General features: G+C 35.4%; 1 protein-coding gene across 1 annotated transcript; it reads left to right on the forward strand.

Moving 5' to 3' along the window:
* Positions 1-15,459: 15,459 nt before the first annotated feature.
* On the forward strand, positions 15,460-19,323 carry LOC131144109 (transcription factor BHLH089). Its single transcript, XM_058092500.1, has 6 exons — positions 15,460-16,413; positions 16,756-16,950; positions 17,143-17,208; positions 17,514-17,582; positions 17,683-17,754; positions 18,784-19,323. The coding sequence occupies exons 1-6, from the start codon at positions 16,072-16,074 to the stop codon at positions 18,901-18,903; spliced, it is 864 nt and encodes a 287-aa protein (XP_057948483.1). The 5' UTR covers positions 15,460-16,071; the 3' UTR covers positions 18,904-19,323.
* The last annotated feature ends 1,636 nt before the right edge of the window (positions 19,324-20,959 follow it).

Here is a 20,959-nt window from a genome sequence, read left to right on the forward strand (position 1 = left end):
TTGTAGTCACACATTCATACAAAGGTTTACCAGTAGAAGTTCCCGAGAATATGGAAGATTACCCGCCCATACAAGTAACTTCCCTCTGCCCTAATACGTTATGCAGCCTACAGCTATATCTGATACCTATCAGGGCACTCGTCTTTCTTAGCAAGCCCTCAAGCGAAAAGTATACCCCACCCCAATTACATGTAATACTACTATATTTAATACTGATAATACTTTACTATATTACTATGTATGTTGTTATCTCTATGTTATTCATTACATTCACATTAATATTCTATATTCATGTGTCACATATTCATCATCTCTTTCTATACTCATGTTTGTTTTCACATATTCTGTTTTCATGTCATTTATGTCTGTTGTTCTTATATCTGTTGCTTCCATAACTATTATTTCCATATCCATTGTTCTCATATTATCCATTGTTAAACTTACAATTATACGTGTAGAACCCTTTATACCGATGATAATCATATTCATGCTTCCGCCCCATGACAGGTTGTGTGGTCCGAAGGCTAAACTTAACCTTGGTTGGCCTTCTAGAGTTAAATCAACCACATTCTACAATCTATAGGTCCGATTGGTTGTTCCCACATTGATCTAGACTCCAAGGGGATACTACCCTTCCCCAGCACAATTGACCATCCCGTCTCCACACTCTATCTAAGACGTGTGGGTGCACTAGTGCTACCATACATTTCCGCAACAGTACTGTGCCCCTTTCCTAGTCTACCGGAGTTCTCAAACCATACATTTTAATTTAACATTACCAAACACATGCAAAATAATTCATATCACATTTTAATTCTCAATACATTTTTAGTATTTCCTGCATCTCACACATATATCATAATTTAACACAAAAACTTCATTTTACTCATGCCACACAATTTAACAACATATATTCATACGTTCACTAAAAATAAGTCAACCCATAATCATTGTTCATATACTGAAAATATACATTTAATCTCTTACATAATTAATCAGAAAAACTACCATTTAACATCTCATTTTCACAAATAATATCTAATACCACAGCCCTAGGCTCAGAAATTTACAATTCAAACGGTTGACATTTCAGAACCGACATGAAAATCATATACATATATACATAATATTTCCATTTTCCTTTAGTTATTTCCTAAAAAATCCTGATTTAATATATTCCCCTTACCTGGTTTCTTGAACTACCCCAGCAGCAACCCCAAAACAATGCCTGCGGCGCTTTCCCAAACCCTGATTCAATAACCTTAATTTAATCAAATCAATCCTAAATAAAATACTATTTTAACATTTCCTAGACCCATTGTAACGACCTGAAAATTCATTCCATTTTTTAAAAAATATACTATTTGCCTATGGATCATTACACTTAAGTGTATGGGTTGGATAATTGCGCTTGTGAGGCTTTAAGTGTAATGATCCATAGGCAACCACATTTTCCTTGTCAACTTGATTAGTGGCACGGACATTCTAGAAAAAATTTCGCACAAACTTGCGATAATACCCTGCCAAACCCAGGAAGTTATGAATTTAAGCCACATTTTTTTTTTAGGGGTTCCCCAACTCAATACAACGTCAACCTTAGAAGAATCAGTAGATAACCTGTCACGCCCCGAACCCCATAATGGGACCTATGGGTGAATTAGTAACCTAACATGTCCCTGTTCCATACAAAACATCCAAACACAGGACAATGAAAGAGGGTCCGACCCCATGAGGTTCCCAGGCACCCTATACACATCCATATACAACAGAATATACGCAGCGGAAAATGGCATTTTTATACACATCCAGTACCATACCAGAGTCTATACAAAAAGAAATCCAGGTCCATAATACAAAACACAACCCGAGTGTCAGCCAAAACCACAAAAGACCACCAGATACAGCCCTAGTACTTACCCAAGTACATCTCGAAGTACACCGACCACTACGCTTCTAACTCAAAGGACACTAGTTCCAGTTACTCGAAGGACCTGAAAAATATGTACGTACAGAAGGGGTGAGACACCTCTCAGTAAGGGCAGATACATGTTATATCGGTGTGTAGCATATGAGTGTTATTATGATACACAAAACATACATAGTTAAATGCAATTCCAATATTTTCACAAAACAGTTCCAATACAGTGCATACACGCACACACACATGATCAAGAAACCTAGTATCGTCACACCCTTCGGCCCAAATTACACAACGTCCCCGGCACATGGCTAGTTCCAAACTCCCATGGCATAATACCGGTACAACTGGTGGATCCACATCGTTCGGTTATCAACCGGTAAGGCTCATGCCCTCGGATATAGAGTCGGACACTCTTACCAAACATGGCCAGCGATTTCATACGCCCTCGGATATAGAGCCAGATACTTTTTCAGTACGTGGAACAACTCGGAACCCAGTTCTTATTGCATTTCAACAAAACACAACTATGCATGCTCATATAACCAAACAAACCACACCCATTTGGTAATCTAAAATCATGGTTTTACAAACACATATAGTTTAAACAAGTCAAGGCATCGTCATCCCTATAACACAATATATATCACAATATATTTAAGGTTTTTCCAACAAAACCAGGGATGCAGCCCGTCGCCCCTTTTTTTCCAAAACTGTAATTATGAAAAACTCATAATTTTACCTGTTAGATCCACCCAAATGAGTAACCAAAATGCACACAAGACCATGAACCACCGTTCCACTGAGTTCGATTTCAAAAATAACCGCCAGAAACTGAATCCCCTTATCTTTCCCCTAATGGTCAATCCCGAACTTTACAGCCCCTAAACAGCGAACCAAGTTCCAAAACCTACATACCACAGTACAAAACACGCTCACAACCCTGTTACCCACAAGACTATCGAATCAAAACTAAAAACTGAGCCTTACCTCGATTTTCGAGCTAAAACCCGAGAATGCTCGGAACGAAGATCCGATCCGTAGAACTTGTAAAGAATCCTTCACTTATCCTCGTGGTAACGTCGGATCAACAATTCCCACAACGTACGGCAAATAAATCTAGAGATAGAAAGTATCCATTCGTGTTCTAGAGAGATAGAGAGAGATTTTGAGATTTCTTAACTGAGAAGTAATGAAAACGGATATTTATAGCCCTTTGACTCGACCGTCCTTGTCAACGAAATGGCGCCTTCGTCGACGAGGGACTGAAGACACCTTGTCGACAAGATGGTGACCTTGTCGACGAGCTTGAGATTTTTGAATTCCTAAAACCACTCGGCTTCTCCTCGTCAACGAGACCCTGCACTTCGTCGCCGAGTAGCACAAAGCCTTTGTCGATGAACTCTGGCTTCGTCGACGAAGCCTACTTAATTTTCCACTTTATCATTCTCTTAATTAATTTAATCCACATATCACAGTTCGGGTTCTTACATAACCATTCTTTGATTATGACATGACCCAAAAATTTCACACTAGTTGTCCATAACTCTCATTTCCTGTTTAGCATATAACTGATGCTCTCATAATGTTTGTAAAGTTAATCACCAATGTTATTCATGCTCTTCTTGAGTCTTTAAATATATCAAAAATCGTCTATAAAAACTATAATAAATTGATCCGAGTATGAATGAATGACTTGATTCATCATATCCATGAAAATACAAGGTCCATTGGTAACCCCAAATGGTAGCACAAGAAACTTATAGTGATCATATTGTGTACTAATGTCCGTCTTTGGAACATTTAATTCCCAAATCTCAAATATTGGTGATAACTTGATTGTAAGCCAATCTTCGGAAATTTTGGGATTTTGCCAATTGATCAAATAGTCCACCAATTCTTGGAAGTCAATACCAATTCTTAATGTAACCTGATTCAACTTTTAATAATCATTGCATAGCCTTACGGACCCCTTATATTTATTAGCAAATAACACGGATGCAACCCATGGTGATACACTAGATCAAATAAATTCCTTGTCAAGGAAATCTTCTAGTTGCACTCTAGGTTGCCTTAGTTCAGCTAATGTCATTCTATATAATAAGCAGTTGATATAGGCTAGCTCTATTCCTAGCACCAAATCAATATTAATTTCAATCTCCTTTTGGAGGCAGCCCGATAAACCATTTGGAAAAATATCTAAAAATTCATTACCAATGGGTAAAGAAGTTTGCGTTTCATTAACTTGTGTATTTTCTTTCATTACTGTTACAAACCTCAGAAATGTGCCCAAATTCCATCCTTTCACAAGCACTTGAGATATCAAACATGAGAGCTTGTTAGTTGGAAAGAAACCGTCCCTCCATTTGGATCTCTGAGTACTACTTTCTTTTGGAAACAATCAACTAAGTGTATGATAAATAGATAACCACTCCATTTATAGGATTACATCATAATTCACAATATCCATGCTAATAAGTTTACTAGGAAGTCATTTCCACCAATATTTAAAATGCATGTCTGTATATTCTATCCACATATATAATCTTCCCCAGTACAAGGATCACATCATAATTCACAATATCCATGTTAATAAGTCTACTAGGAAGTCATTTCCACCAATATTTAAAATGCATGTCTGTATATTATGTCCACATATATAATCTTCCCTAGTACAATTGGTTTATCTGCAAAATAACTTTTAACCAAACCTTATCATCGACTTCCAATTCAACTTTTGGAACACAAGGAAATGGTGCACCTCCATGACCTTCATAATAGATGCTTCATTTTATAACATTAGATTGAAGGATATATGAAAAGAAAACTTACCAAACTAAGGTATCTGAAGCCTTCGTTATCTTGCATCACCTCACTAAAGATTTGGAACTCCCGGCTATGGAAACATAACTGTAAGACAAAGAAACTTTCCTACATGCAGTGATACAAGATCAATATCCAACAACTTTAATTCTTCATTACAATCCCTCAAAACTAATGTATGCAGGTCTTCATAGACTTATGCTTGGAAGATAAGGAAACTAAGCTAAGTAACCCAATTAAACAAAAATATAAATTTCCTAATAACCTAAACTCTTGCTTCCTAAGCAATTATATTCTAGAATTCCGAAGATTTGCCCCAATGAAATCACCATAAATAAATAACCGAATATACCGTTGACATTAGGCAGTTAATAATAAGCTCTTGGTAACAAACTGCATTATTTTTCTATTATCAGAAAGAATTCAACCTCAAACTTTAAAATGCAAAAGATGAATATCAAAGACCACAACTATTTCTTTTCTTCAACTAACTCAACATGTTGTGGGTTGAATCCCAAATGTAGTGGTTCTACAATTTTAGTAGAAACTTCCTCAACTATCTTTTCTCACTGGTTGACCTCTTTTTGAATGAACCCAAAAGGAAGGCTTCTCTTTTAATTAACATTGCTCCAACACAAAGAACGATACCTATTTAGAACCATAAAAATTTCCACATTACCCCCAACTGCTCACCAAATCTGAACAACCGGATATGACCTCCTTCCATCCTCGAGACAACCGTTTGCAAATTGAACTACAACTACACTCGCCTTCTCCAATCCCACAATTATCTGCAACTCTTGTAAGAACTTTTGTTATTCATTTGTAAACCCAACTCTATAGGCCTACCATTCTAATTTTATTTTGTCCCCATCTAAATCTTTATCTCGCTAACTTTTTGTAATGAGTACTCTGCTTCAATTTTCAAAAGCAAAGGCAAACATTCTCTGATCCATCTAACCATCAAATAAGAGAATCTAACTCCATTAACTGCAAATTTGGGTTTTCTCCTCCAAGCAACCAAAACACCCCACCTAAACTTTTCCACTTGCAAATTGAAGGGTTCTTTTCCAATCTGACACTATTCTATGGAAGTTTCGCTTTCATACTATATATGTGCTCATTTATTTGAATTCTAATTCCATACATTAAAGAACTTTGATACTTTCCAACTAAATTTTCATTAGCTCCTCAACTTAATATAATGGATTATCTTTTTTAACTAAAGGAGGGCAGCGCCTCCAAGTCTCCTCAGACTTCCTGAGGTTATATATATATAATATCATTATTATATTCTATTAATATATTATATTGTTAATTTAATAATTATTTATTTATTTATTTATTATTATTATTATTATTTAGGATTACACTTATACACATATTATTTTTGGAGTCATTACAGAAGGAAGAAAAAAAATTTATTTTTGGTTGTATTTTCTTATTGTAGAAAATATTTTTAAAATAAAATTTTGTTTTAATTTAATTACAATTTAAGGAAAAAAAATATTAATGATGTGCATGATTAATTTCACTAGATATTTTTTTCCGTGAAAAAAAAAATTCCATCACTTTTTTTTCTTTTTTTGTATGCCTTTCAAGTTTCAAATGCATAAGAAAAATGAACTTAAAAAAAAATAGAGGGAAATAATAAAATTCTTTCACTTTTTGTTTTTTTATTTTTCCTTATTGCTCTGTTTGGAACACAAAAAATTGAAGAAAAGGGAAAAAAATACGGAAGAATCCATTTTTTTTATTTTTAGTTCTCAAAGAAAATTATATATATATATATATATATATATGTATATATACACACACACGCGCACCAAATTAGTAAATAAAATTTTAATTTTACACATTTTTAACATTTAATTTTTAAATTTTTTTATCATACTAAAATAACTTTTTATTTTTGATAATGTTCAGTATATAAAAAATACAGTAAAAATAATTTTTTTCTTTTTTTACTTTTTTCGAATAAAATCATTTACCCAAATGCATCACATGCTTTCGTAGTCTAAAAAATGGCCTTAAATTTATTTATTTTATATATATTTATATATATATGAACTGGTGCCAGCAGAGCAGTAGAGACAAGTAACTTACATTGATGTGGACACAAATAATTTATAGCATTAAACTAACAAAAGAAAATAATAATAATTTAAAGCATTATATATAAAAAAAAAAAATGAAAATTAAATATGGGCGATTTTAAATATGTGAATGCGTGTGAAATTAAAATCATTGAATGAAAAAATTCAAACCCGTATGTATAATAACTACATCTACCCTCCTCCATATCCTGTTTGGCCATCAAAGTTTCAGCTGAGCTTTTCCATCAAATGGTTATGGGACATCTTATTGCTATTTTAGAAATTTAAACTTTTATTCATATAAATCCATGTATTATAAATAAATTAAGAATGTAACGCTCACTTTGAAACTTGAAAAATATTAGAAAAAAAAATAATATTGAGAAGTTCACATTTTTATCAAGAAAAATGAAAAATAAAAAACAAAAAATATATCAAATACATGAACAAATTTTTTATTTTTACAAATTATTAATATTTAAATTTTAAATTTGTAATCGTATTAAAACAAATTTTCATTTTGATCAATAGTATTTAATATAAAAGGAAAAGTATAATAGAAAATTAGTTTGCTCCTTATTTCCCTTTTCTTTCCGTTTCTTTTCTCAAGTAAAATGCTTGATCCAAGTTGACCTTGGCCCCATTTGGAACTTGGAAAGTGCGAGTAACAGGAAAGTAAAACATAAAGAAATTTTATTTCTCAAGTTTGATTATTAAGGAAACTAAAAAGGAAAATAAAAATATATCAAATTAATAAACAAAAATTTGGTTTTATACACCTTTAACTTTTAATTTTTAGTCGTATGATAACAAATTTTTATTTTTAATAGTATTCGATGTAGAGAGAAAAATAGAATGGAAAATTAGTTTTCTTCACATTTTCCTTTCCTTTCCTTTTCCCTCCAAAATTCGTGATGCAAACGGACACTAAGGCAACGTTTGGAACTTGGAAAATATGAGGGAAAGGAAAAGAAAGCATAAAGAAATTCAATCACATTTGATTATCAAGAAAAGTGAAAAGAAAAATAAAAATTATATCAAATCAATGAACAAAAATTTAATTTTATGCACCGTTAACTTTTATTCTTAATAGTATTTGATGTAGAGAGAAAAATAGAATGGAAAACAAGTTTCCTTCTCATTTTCCTTTCTTTTCGCCACCAAAGTTCTTGATGTAAACGAATTTGGGCTTGAGGCATTATAAATTTTATGTTTTCTTGGTGTCAAATACCACTATGCTTATGTAATTTATATATATATATCTCAAACACAATAATTTTTATTTTATCTTGCTTTATTAGCAAAGCTAGTTTATAAAAAAAAATAATAATAATTAAAACAAGGGAAGTCTATTTGTTTTAACAATTTAATTACATGGGCATGTAGTTTTTCTTTGTTACCATTTTAAATCCATTTTGTATGTTTAGGAGACATCTGCTATTTTGTATGTTTAGGAGACATCTGCTATAGGGTGTAGAGACTGAGGGGAACAGTGTGATCCCAAGAGGAGGATGAATTGGGTTTTAAAAACTTTTACGAATTAATTAAACAGATTCACCAACCAATATCCCTATCATAATTTAAATCATGTATGCAAAACAATTATAACAATGAATGCAAACAAACACGTGCGGAAATATAAAGCAGATAAGAGAGAGAGAGAGAGAGAGAGAGAGAGAGAGAGAGAGAGAGAGAGAGAGAGAGATTTTTAACGAGATTCAGCTAAACCCGCCTACGTCCTCGCCTTGACAAATCCCCCAAGGATTCCACTAACCAGCCCCCTTAATCGGGTGGAGCCAAATTGTTTACACTCATTACGGGGTGGAGTCCCCTTTTTCACACTCCTTACAGGATGGAGTCCTCCTCTTCAGGCGATACCCCACACCTGGTCCACTACTTCTAGGTGCAGCTGCTTCTATGAGCGATGTAGCCTCACTCAATGCAGATCACACCGCAACCACTCCTTCAATAAGGCGGAGCCACCTTCTCTAAGTGATGTACCCTCACTTGGCCCACGGTTCACAACCCGAACCGTGAAGGGCTATTTCGAAAAACAATTTTCATACAATTGAAATGCTTTTTAAAAGGCTGATTTGTACACATTGAAAACTAAATGCACTTTCATATGATGTTGACCCTATGGGTCATACTTGGTTCTGATAATGACAAATAATCTTTGTATTTGATGGCTTTCAAGTCTGTGTGCAGGATTATACTAACTGGATTATATTGATGGCATACGACAACTTGAAGAAAAATGAAAACCCCGACATATTTGTTTATTGTAATTTATATTTATCATTTCGGGTCTGTAATAGTAAATAGGAAATGATCTGTAATAATCAATGTATTACATGCATGATATGATAGATAAGTTCAAAGGATTATTGAATGACCTTAAGGATCCCCTTCGTTCAACCGACGCCGAATTTTTTCGATCGGCTCTCAAAGACCTTAGATTGGCTATAGGACACTATTATGCATGAAAATGTTCCCTACTGACTTAAAATTAATCATATGTATAGGGACAATATTATAAGTGGAATAGGACCAAAATGCCCAAGGATGATATGTTCGGTCGATCGAACTTAGTTACACTGAGATCTTCAGTCGACCGAACCCTCACTAGGTCAACAAGTTGACCGCTTGGTCGACTGACCAGAAGTATATATTCAAGCCCTAGTCAACCAAACCTCCCTGAGCCAAAAAGTTGACCGCTCGATCAACCGACCAGAAACATATAGGCATCACCCTAATAGACCGAACCCCAACGAGGGAATTTCCAACCACGCGGTCAACCAAACCTCCTAGTTCAAATTGATCCAGTTGACCGAACTGTGTGGATTTGGAAAATCGCCTTTGAACCCCTCAAGTACGATCGACCATCTTTCTAGTTCAAAATACTTCCAATCGACTGAATCCAGACACTCGGTCAACAGAACCTTAAGTACGATCGACCGGTGCTCTCAGGTTGGCGAAAATTATCGAGGTTAAAACGCTGTTATTTTTTAATTAACCTCATTTAAACATTTCCAAAAATGACAAACAGGTCCCAAATGGTCAAAAAATCAGGAGTGTCTATATATACCCCCTCATTTACAAAAATTAGTAGAGGATTAGTAAAAACAATTGGCAAATTTTTTCTGATTTTCAAAAGCTCTATTTCTCACATTCAAGCTTCATTCCTGCATTCTTACTCATCCTCATTGCAAACCTTGCTAAGTAAGAGTGTTATTGTGAGTTTCTAGTTAAGCTTACACTCTCGTTAGTTCTAGTTGATTGAGATATATTTTTTATCCGAGAGTAAGCTTGAGTTTTTTTAAGAGACTTCATTAATAAGTCTTCCATAGGAAAACTTTGTAAAGCTTATGAGTTTTGCATCATCATTGCAATACTCAAGAGTTCATATTGCATTTTGTTTGTGAAACAATTTTTTTACGAACCGTTTTCAAATATCCTGTGTGCTTATTTTTGAGAAAAATACTTTTTGGATATTTGCTTGCGTGCTGAAGATCTTTGTTGGTATATCTTTTGATTGATATTAGCATCTTGACACAAAGATCAAATAATTTTTTACAAACCATTTTTGAATATCTCTTGTGGTTTATTTTGAGAAAAATATTTGTTAAGATATTTGAAGTGTGCTTGTGATCTTTGTTACTGCATTGTGATTAAGACTATTATTTTGACACAAAGATCCTATCACTTACACTCTCACGTACTGATTGCAATATTTACATAAATCTTTGAGAGTAGACACTAAGACTACATTAAGCTTATCTTATTTTATCATTTGGTAGTGTGTTGATTATATTGGTACATATCAGCTTGTGTAAAAAGCATTTCCGTGTACGTAAATTTTTATACACTTGTTGTATTCCAAGCGTGGACCTGAAAAGGGAGACTAGCCCTGTTGAATAGTCCCAGATTGACTTAGACCCGGTTAGGAAAACTAAGTGCACCATCCTAGTAAGGTGTAGGTTGAGGTCAGCCTCGTTAATTGACCTGGTTGTAAACGGTGCCGCTCCACCCGTTAAGTGAGCTTATAGCGTAATCCTTGTACGGGTGTGCCAAGGCGAGGATGTAGGCAATTTGCCAAACCTCGATAACATTTCTGGTATTGTCTCCTTTACTATTTTATTGTGCATGCTTGGTTAAATTTCTATTGCAGTTTAAATCCTGCTATATATTTACATTGATTTATTTTACATGCTTTAGATTGACCTTAGGCTTGTGTAATACTGTTGTTAGTGGATTGACCTAGGGAATAAAATTTTAAATGTCAATTCACCCAAATCTTGGGATTGCACCAAAGTCAACAAATGAAGCTCTGTAGATTTTAGGTTTTTCTCTCAGAATATTTTTCAATTAAAACTAAGAGTATGGAAAATGGTTTTCTTCAAAAATGACCTTTTAAACTTTAAATACAAAGAGGCTTCCGAGCAAAGTATATGAGTGTAAATACATGCTCTAGCCTTTCTCAAGAAACTTTTCAAACAAGATATTTATCAATGAAAATATGCTCAAGGCTATACTTTAATGACCCAAGGTTTTTCTCTAAAAATATTTTTAAATAAAAGAAGATGGAAGAAACTAGGGTTTTCTTTTGCAATGTGATTGACCTTTGAAAAAAGAAACTCAATAAGGCTTTCAAGTAACATATATATGAGATTACATATATGCTCAAGCCTATCAATAAAATTTCTTAAAAATGTTTCCCAATAATAATTTTCAAAATAAGAGTGTAGGGGAAATTTGATCTTTGAAAAAACATGAGAATAAAAGGCTATCAAGCAATATATATATATATAACCTTAAATATAAGCTCAAGTCTTTCTAAATAAAACCCCCAAAATATTTTTCTTCAAAAGAATTTTTCAAGAAGGGTAGGAGAAAAATAATCTTTGAAGATACAAGAAGTCTTACAAGCAATATATATAAAATGATATATGCTCAAGACTCTTCGAGAATGACCCAAAATATTTTCTCCAGAAAATGTTTTCAAAATAAAGAGTAGGAGAAAATAAGATTTAAAGCATAAAGGAGTATAAAACAAGAGGGGGAATCAAAAGATGTTTAACATAAATTGCAAGGTGATTCTCCAACCTTCTCCAAGTGGTTTGGGTTGGTATTTATAGGCAAAAATTGATTATATCTGTTATATAACCGTTGGGCATTTTAATGATATTTTATTTTCAAAAAACTAACTGTTATATGCCTTGAAATTCAAAAATCTCAAGAGGTCCAATCGACTGGCCCCAAGGCGATTTCTAATTTCGCGAGAAATGGTCTGCCGAGCTCAAGACCCGGTCAACTGAGCTTCAAACACTTTGAAGGTCGGTTGACTGGGCTTTAAACGTTTTAAAGTGGCGGGTTGGATGGGCCTTTAAAAATCTGGCCAAATGGTCTAGCCGGTCGACTTGGCTGATAAGCTTTTCGAGAGCCGGTTGACTAGGCCTTCATAAAATTGGCCATTTGAACACTTCGATCAACTGGGCCTTAAGAAAAATGATATTTTGCCTTCTTTTCAGTTCAAAACCCTTTCAAACCTTTTGTGTAAGTTTAGCATTTTAAATATAAGGGTTTGTGTGAAACTTGGAGTTTCCTAAGGTCAGTCTAAGGTCATGTTTTGAGCTTCAATTTAAATCATAAGACATACATGCACAATTAAACCTAATTACTATTACAACTGAAAAAATAAATAAAGTCTTCAGTCTTTTGCTCCTAAACACACCATGGAATATGTAAGAACCTGAATCGCACCCTGGGGCCCATTTTCGGGTTCAGGGCATGACAGAATACACCAAAAATAGTGCTCGATTAAGTACTTATTGGCTTCCATATTGTATCTCTCATTTGTGCTTTCAAAAGGATGAACATGTTCATACACTACGCACACAAATGAGATGTTGTGGTTTGTCATAATTAAAATAGGGATCGGACTCAAAAAGTCAACAGAGACTATTTTGAGATGATAAATTCATATTTTGGTTCTTTTGAATGTTTCAAACTTGCCTATTTATACTCTAAATTGCAGAAATTTGAACCTGGAAAATAAGAAAAATAAATTAAAAAAGAAGTAAGGAATATTTTTTTAAGGGCAAACAGCAAGATTTGTCGACGAACTCCCTGTTTTCATCGACAAAGTCCCCTTTGCAATTCGTCAACGAAGTTTAGGCGTCGTCAACGAGGAAATGCCGAGAGGAATTTGAGGCTTAGGGTTCGTCAACGAACCCCTCCTTTCATCGACGAACATCCTTTTGCAGTTTGTCAATAAAGGCAATCGGGTCAACGATCTATAAATAGGATTTTTCATTTCTTCTTCATTAAGAAATCATATTTCTCTCTTTCTAAACCGGAGCCCCTTACTCTCTCTCTATGATTCTTCGCCATTCGTCCCCCAAATCGACGATCGGAGGTTACCATGAGGATCTGGAGGAAATTCTCTACAAGTCTAGTGGAATGAATTCTTAAACGAGGTCTTCCCAGGCATCACCACAAAGTTGAGGTAAGGGTAAAAATGAGTTATTTATTTAGCATTTACCTGTTTAAAAAGGGGTGTATAGGTCTGGGGATGGTTAATGGTTGATATTCTGGGGAAATGTGTTTTCAGGGTTTTGGAGCTCGTATCGCTGTAGGGTGCAGGAGTTCTCTCTCAGTAAACAGGTAAGGGGATTAAGTTAAGTCAGGATTTTTATTAAAGTTGAACCGATTAAAATGCTATATATGTATATTTATGTTTTCAGTTGTTATTTCAAAAACCAACCGTTCAAAATGGACTTTTCAAACCTAGGATATATGATATGGTATTTTGAGTAAAGATGAACGGTGCAAAGTTGTTTTGACATTATAAACTAAATATATTGTGTTTCTCGGTTGCCTACAGGCTATGTTTAAAATACTGAAAATGTGTGGCAGGTGAATGATTTTATGGTTTATCGTGAAACTAAATTTTGGAATGGTTGTGAAATATACTGGAACTGTTTAAGAAAATGCAGAGATTTGATATAGCGGCTGCGAATCGAGTTTTATATAATGGTCGAAAGTTGGGATTTGATATAGCAGCTGCGAGCCGAGTTTTATATGACGGTCGAGGGCCAGGATTTGATATAGCGGCTGTAAGCTGAGTTTTATATGACGGCCTAGAGCCAGGATTATGTTCAGCGGCTATAAGTCGAAATGTATATGACGGCCAGGGACCGAGTTTTATAATATGACAGATTTTTATACAGAATGAGTTTGAAATACAATTTTTATTACTAAAATTGCATTATATGCTTTAAGAATCCCGAGGACTAGTTATGTTATGACACGGTACCGTTGCAAGAGATTTAGTATTTGATCATGTGCGCCCACACTATTCTGGATAGAAGTGTGGGATGGTCTCAACCGATTGGCCTCAGTAGAGGGTGTACCTTTCCTGGTAGTCCGGACCAGGACGTGGTAAGGCAATTGGACCTGCAAGCAAGTTGCGGATGCCTGCGGTTGGAGTTAGCAGCAGATGAATGATTTGACTTTGTCTGGGTTAATCTCTCAGGGCTTAGTCCGGCCTTTGGGTAGCACATCCTGTACCATGGGGGAAGTAAATGGCCTTTAGTCCTAGAGTGTCTTTTATGCATATCTGTAGATTTATGTAAATAATGTTATTTATTTACTGAACAATTTATACTATGGAAACGAGATGAGTATTTTCAACTGTATAAAGTGAGTACAAAGTAAAATAACTATTTTCGATTGAAACCCTAAGTATGTAATATGGGTGTATGGAATGAGTTTTTTTTTTTTGTACTGTTATAATGGGTTATAATATGGATAATTGGAGACTATTGTGTATAAAGGTACTTTAGAACTCTAGTAATGGATTATAGAGAATATTTTATTTATTTCCGCTATATTTATATTACTGATTATGGTATCAGGTACACAGACGTCACTAAAGTAGTACCATGAGCCCACGTGACGGGTCGGGGCGTTACATAAATAGAACCAATTAAATGTCTTGTTTCATAAATACTTATTTGTCGTGTTATGATAATGGGTTAATTTTAAATTTTAGTTGCATAATTAAAAGTCATAAATACTTATTTGTCGTGTTATAATAATGGGTCAATTTTAAATTTTTAAATTTTAGTTGTATAATTACATGTTAACAAAACTTATTTGTCGTGTCATAATAAAAGTTTAATTTTAAATTTTAATTGTATAATTAAGAGTTATACACTCGTAAGTGTACAATAATAAGTGATAGAGGCATACTTTGCTTTACCTTTCATCATTCTTGTACGATACAAGTTTTTTTATATACATTTCCACTATTAAATTTGTAATTATATATTGAGACTCACCACATAATTGAGGACGAATTAACAAGAAGTCACATTTTTTTTCTATATGTATAGGTAAGCGCCTATGATCCAAATCTTAGTAGTATCATCATCCATAACTTTACAATAAATTGACCAATGCTCTCTTCCATTCCCCTAATAATAATAATAATAATTAATCATTTGCTAATCAGCCAAATATCGCCAGAAGGGAGAGAGAGAAAGCGAGGCTTCTATTTTTGTACAATGTATGTGCGCCTGCGCTTAATAAAGTACGCGACCCCAGCTTTGATTGGGAAAGGAAGCTCCAGTCTACCGCGGAGCACCTTTGCCGCAGTCTAATCACCGTTCGATGCGTGGAAAATGATGTGGTTTGGGAAAGTCAAAGATTGGACGGTGAGTAGTTGAGGGAAACGTACGCGAGGGAAGGCAGGAGGGAGAGCTTAAGAGCGGATCTGGGAAGGCTGGACCCTCCCAGGAAACCTCACTCCAAAGTCACTTCTTTGAAACTCCCGAGACTTCTCTCTCTCTCTTTCTCTCTCTCTGGTGGTGGCGGTGGCGGTGGCTTTGGCTGTGGCGGTGGCGGTTGTGGTGCTGGTGGAGGTGGTGGTGGGGGAGTACAGCTTTACACCTCTTTCCCTCTCGATAGCTTTCGTGTCTCTTTCGCCAAGTTTCGTTTTCAAAGAGTACTTGGCGAGCAGCAGCTACGAGATTGCCTGGTTGCCAGTTGTTATTAGGTTTGAATTGAATGCTGAGCGAATCCAATCAAGCTCGGCTAGGGTTTCTGAGCGAATGCAGCACCGAATCATGGCCTCGGGTGCGGGAGAAATGTGAAGATTCGTGCTTGCGCGAGGTTTGGATTTGGAGGTTTGAATTTTGAATTCGAAGCCGAATCGGGCTGAGTAGGGAGATGGATCCGCCGTCTCTGATCAACGAAGGAGCGTTTGCTTCTGACAACGCGGCGGCATCGTACAATTTGGCTGAGATCTGGCCGTTTCCGATCAATGGCGGTGGGGGGAGCGGTGTTGGAGTGTCCGACGGCGGGTTGGACATGAAGAGGCCTCTGTTTGGGCATGGTTTGGGTCAATTTGGAGATGATACTGGAAATTCGAATCGAGATGTCGCCGTAGACGGTCCTATGGCTGCGGAACAGAGAGGGAGTCACGGCGGCGCTGCGAGGAAGCGTCATGATGCTGCACAGGCGGAAGATGACTCGGCCAAGCTCGTCTCCACCAGCGGTGGCAATGGCATGGTATCTACACCTTCAGCTCAATTTCGAATTATGATTTTTGTGCGAACTCGTTAAATTATTTTATTCTGTAGTGCTATTTGCTGTCATTGACTTGTATTCGAGAGTTCATTGCTTCTTTTTAACTCATGATTTCAAATACTTGTTTTGGAATGGGTTTTTCTCTATTTATGATTGAACAATCTATTGCTGTGCTTTCACAGTGTTCTAGTGTTCTTCTTCTAGTGCATGTTTATTCATATGAAGCAGAGGCTCGATCTCGGATGGGTAATAGGAGTGAACTTCAAGCATTGTACTAGTTCAACAAAAATTCTTATTCAATTATTTTTGCTGTTAATTGAGCAGAATAATTGCAACAGTAAACGTCTTAAAACAATGGGATCAAGAGATGAAAACCGTGATTCTAAGGCCGAAGTCGATGTGAGCTCAGGTAAGCGAGGGGAAGTAAACTCTCAGCCGCCTGAACCTCCCAAGCAAGATTATATACATGTACGAGCAAGAAGGGGTCAAGCTACTGATAGCCACAGTTTAGCAGAAAGAGTAATTATCTTCAATCCTCTTGTTATTCCAAATAGGGTATTGAATATCCCACAGTGAACACGCTTCAATTTAGATCCATGGACCTATATCACACAAATATTTATTATAACTGGTTGAAAGCAATATTAGCGTAGTGACTTGAATCTGGAGCTTCTGAAGAAGTTCTGCTGATTGGAACTGTATGTTGAACAGGCTAGGAGAGAAAAGATAAGTGAGAGAATGAAGATTCTCCAAGATCTCGTTCCCGGTTGCAATAAGGTGTTGTGCAGGCATTTCTCAAACTTTGTCTTTGTCTCATTTTTCAATTGTTTGTGGGTTTGTTTAATTATAGGGAGAAAGTTGTGTGAAGTTGATCAGGAGTTCCTTCTCTCTCTATTTTTAAATACTTGCCAGTTTACCATCGGAAATGCTTCATGAGCAGAACAATTTTGTCTTGCCTATATATCCTGCAAGTTAGAATTTATACTAGTATTTAATTTCCTCTTAACATGGTATTGATTTTGAAACACAGTTTTAAAGTAGCATTTTTTTCTTTTTCTTTTTCTTTTTTTCTTTTTTTGCAGGTTATTGGCAAAGCGCTGGTTCTTGATGAGATAATCAATTATATCCAATCGCTACAACGCCAAGTTGAGGTATTCATATTCTGCCTAATTATGGTTGGCTTGTTCCATTTCATTCTAGATGTCTCTAGTATGGAACTTGATCTTGGCTGCACAATATTGCACGTTGTAGTTCCTCTCCTTGAAGCTTGAAGCAGTCAATTCAAGAATGAGCCCTGGCATTGAAGGATTCCCTTCAAAAGATGTAAGTCTTATATACACCATTTATAACTAAATATGCAGACCCTATGAGTTTTCTTTCTAGTATTAAATACATTCTTTATTATGCGGGAGGGAAAAAAAAACATAAAGGCTTTTTAACATCCACCTTAAGTTTGCCTTCCTATAGTTAAAATCTGAAAACTGCCTTTTCTTCCCCTTTATGGCTTTATCCTCACACCTCCATAGTTCAAATAAAATGCTTTGTGTTCAAATAAAATGCTCATCTCTCTTCTTAGTTCAAAAAGAGAAGACAATTTTGAAAATTAGCAGATCTAAAACAAGGTCATTTAACTGCGTGAGTATTCCTTTGCCACACATGAGATGGTTAGAGCAGATAATGGTAAATATTTCTATGAGTTCTTCAGCCCAAGTGTCCATGCTATGCATGAGCATAATTTTCATTTCAAAATGAATGGAAAAAAACTTAGGGTAAAGTTTTAAAATGACTTGAAAAGTAAAAGGTATAGCTTTGGTTTTTGGGTTGGACTAGGAAACCTTGAAATAAATAGAAAACCAAGCATATAATGTACAGAGGTTATGGGAAATTCAGGGACATGCTTCATATATTTGTGGTTTTTCCCAGTTTGTAAGAAAATTAGATTTGAAAAAAATTGACTAGGATTATTCAATTTTGAATTGTTACACAAAACAATTCTGATGCAAGCCCAACCTGGTCTGTTTAAAAAAAACTCTCATATTCTGATGCATATGAAGAAATTTTTTTCAAAATTCCATGTATAAAATTCCCTAGAAAAGTCTTGTGAGTGAAAAAGAGTCATGTTTGTGGTTAGATTTCTGGTGTAGGTAACAAAAATTTTGATCAGGACTTTCTTTTAAAATAAAATCATGTAATATATGAAGAAAGGTGAATAGAAATTTTAAGGCGAGGGGGAAGGGGAAGGGGATTGGAGGAGAGATAAGGTCCTGCTGTTCTAAGAGAGGAAAGGTTGGAATTCTTCGCTCCTATAAATTTCCTGCATGATCCTAACAACGAGTCAATTTGTTGTGTCAGCAAACATTTGATGCTGCTGGTGTGGCATTTGGTTCACAAGCAACGAGGGAATATGTGCAGGGTTCAGCACCAGAATGGTTGCATATGCAAGTTGGTGGCGGTTTTGAAAGAACTACATAATTTAGTTAATCCTCTTTAATTTAGAAATAAGAGCATTAAGAGGCCATTGTTTTTACAGTAGACTGTTAAATATACGCATTATCTTCAATCAATGAGAGACTATCTTCCATTTTCTGCATCAGGTGTGGAGCTGTTTTCTTTTCTGTAAGGCTGTTGTACTAATATGTGACCATCTCCATTTCTGTCTGCTAGAAAATGAATTCTCTCCCTTTTTCTTTTTCACTCCCATATATCACACTGCAGGCTTTATTTTCAAATCTGTACTTGCACTCAAACAGGACCTCCAAGAATGAGTATGGTTGTAAAAGAATGATGTTGTTTCAGAATCTCTCAACTGTAACATCTTTTGTGCCAAACCTTTTCTGGGATTGAGTCTTCTTAAAATCCAAAAAGTATGTTTCAATAAACTTTTAATACCAATCACTCCAGTGTTTGGAAGTTCTTTGTAGGTGGTAAAGTTTCTGCTGACTGTTTTATGTTTGCCTGTTGATATCACTCTCTACTTTTCGAATACCATCGCCGCCGACGCTTGTATTGTGAATTTGTCATGTGGTTTGTGTAGACCACCAACAGCATGTTTAGTGCAAAGAAAAGAAACTAGATCGAATTTAGCCCTCAGACTTTATTTTGTGAACCATTCAAGTTTCCATTTCATTTCTTTCCTATCTCATTTGATTCTGCTGATATAAAAATTTCATAAACATTATTTTCGGGCTGAAAATATTTTAGATAAATCTAGGGGAAAAGATGCAGAAAGAAAGAAGTGTTTTAACTTTCAAGTATTTCCAGTTTGATCAGAGATGCACTTTTTTAAACGAGAGGGGATGTGCTTGGATGAGACGCAGCCTCGTGATTCTACATTAGATTGTCAATCAGTGGGGTTCGCGTTGAGATAATTTTCTTCGCTTGCGCGCCTACTCTTGTAGAGGAGCTAATATTTCACTTTATATATATATATATATATGTGGATAAGTTGATGAGGCTACTCTCACCTTGCTTCTGCTCCTCCCCATTAGCTCTGTACCCAATCCATGCCCTCAAGGCTTTACCTCCCCATAAAATTTGCACCCAACTCGTGTCCTATAAGCTGAAAGTGTTCAAGAAATATAAATTTGGCTAGGCTGTAAAGAAAACATTTTTCCATCATTAAAATGGCTGCTGGACAGTTCAAACCTATGGTTTGGAGTTCAGAATGTATTTTTGACTATTTATTTATTTATATATTTATCATTAGTTTTGTTGTGAAAAACAAATGCACAGCGGAACAATTTTGATCTTACAACGCAACACTCAACGATAAAATATTCAGAACAACAATCATGCAGATTATAATTAAGGCAATAACAATAACATTAGGAATTACGTGATTCGGTAATGTCTACATCCACATGAGCAAACGGCAGTGTTTTTCTTATTATTTTATGTCTAAAGACATGAACCACATCATAGTTATAATATATAACGTATATATAAAGTTTCCGGAAGTTTTCCTTTCAAAATCCAACCTCTCTAACATCTCAATTCAAAATTTGAAAACAAACGCCGAGTTCCCAAGTCAAACTGTCGACGGTTTGGAAAGATATTGTTGACGGTTTAATATTAAGAGCAAACAGTCGAAGCAACAACACTAAAATCATCGACTGTTTCTCGTCATCCTAAAAAACCGTCGACGATTTGCTACTGCAAACAACATCTGCTGTTTTCTTCCATGTTTTCTCATTATACATGCATTCCACTTAATATATGAGTCACATATCACAACAATCTCCACCTTGGCGAATATACGCTCCTTAGGAGAAAACTGAAAACATAAACTTGTTGCTCCACCTTGATCTTGAGAAATTAGGTTGGGACCACCTCCCATTGAGCAACTGGAGACAAAAACCAAGTCCAAGTAACGCTTGAACTTGTCTATGGCAGCTTCGGCTTCTATCATGAACCTCGATTCAGTTGTAGATATAACAATTGGAGACTATGCCCTGGACTTCCAACAAGGCCTTCCCACAACAATAAACATACACCCTATTGTAAACTTCTTGTCATCAAAACCCCTACG

The sequence above is a fragment of the Malania oleifera genome, chromosome 12 (assembly GCF_029873635.1).
Source record: "Malania oleifera isolate guangnan ecotype guangnan chromosome 12, ASM2987363v1, whole genome shotgun sequence".
NCBI lineage: Eukaryota > Viridiplantae > Streptophyta > Magnoliopsida > Santalales > Ximeniaceae > Malania > Malania oleifera.

Bases quoted from the DNA above. Each gene is read 5' to 3' on its own strand.
- LOC131144109 (XM_058092500.1), top strand. From the start codon at position 16,072: ATGGATCCGCCGTCTCTGATCAACGAAGGAGCGTTTGCTTCTGACAAC. The intron at 16,951-17,142 runs GTAATTATCTTC...TATGTTGAACAG, and splicing joins GCCACAGTTTAGCAGAAAGA to GCTAGGAGAGAAAAGATAAG. The intron at 17,755-18,783 runs GTAAGTCTTATA...TTGTTGTGTCAG, and splicing joins AAGGATTCCCTTCAAAAGAT to CAAACATTTGATGCTGCTGG.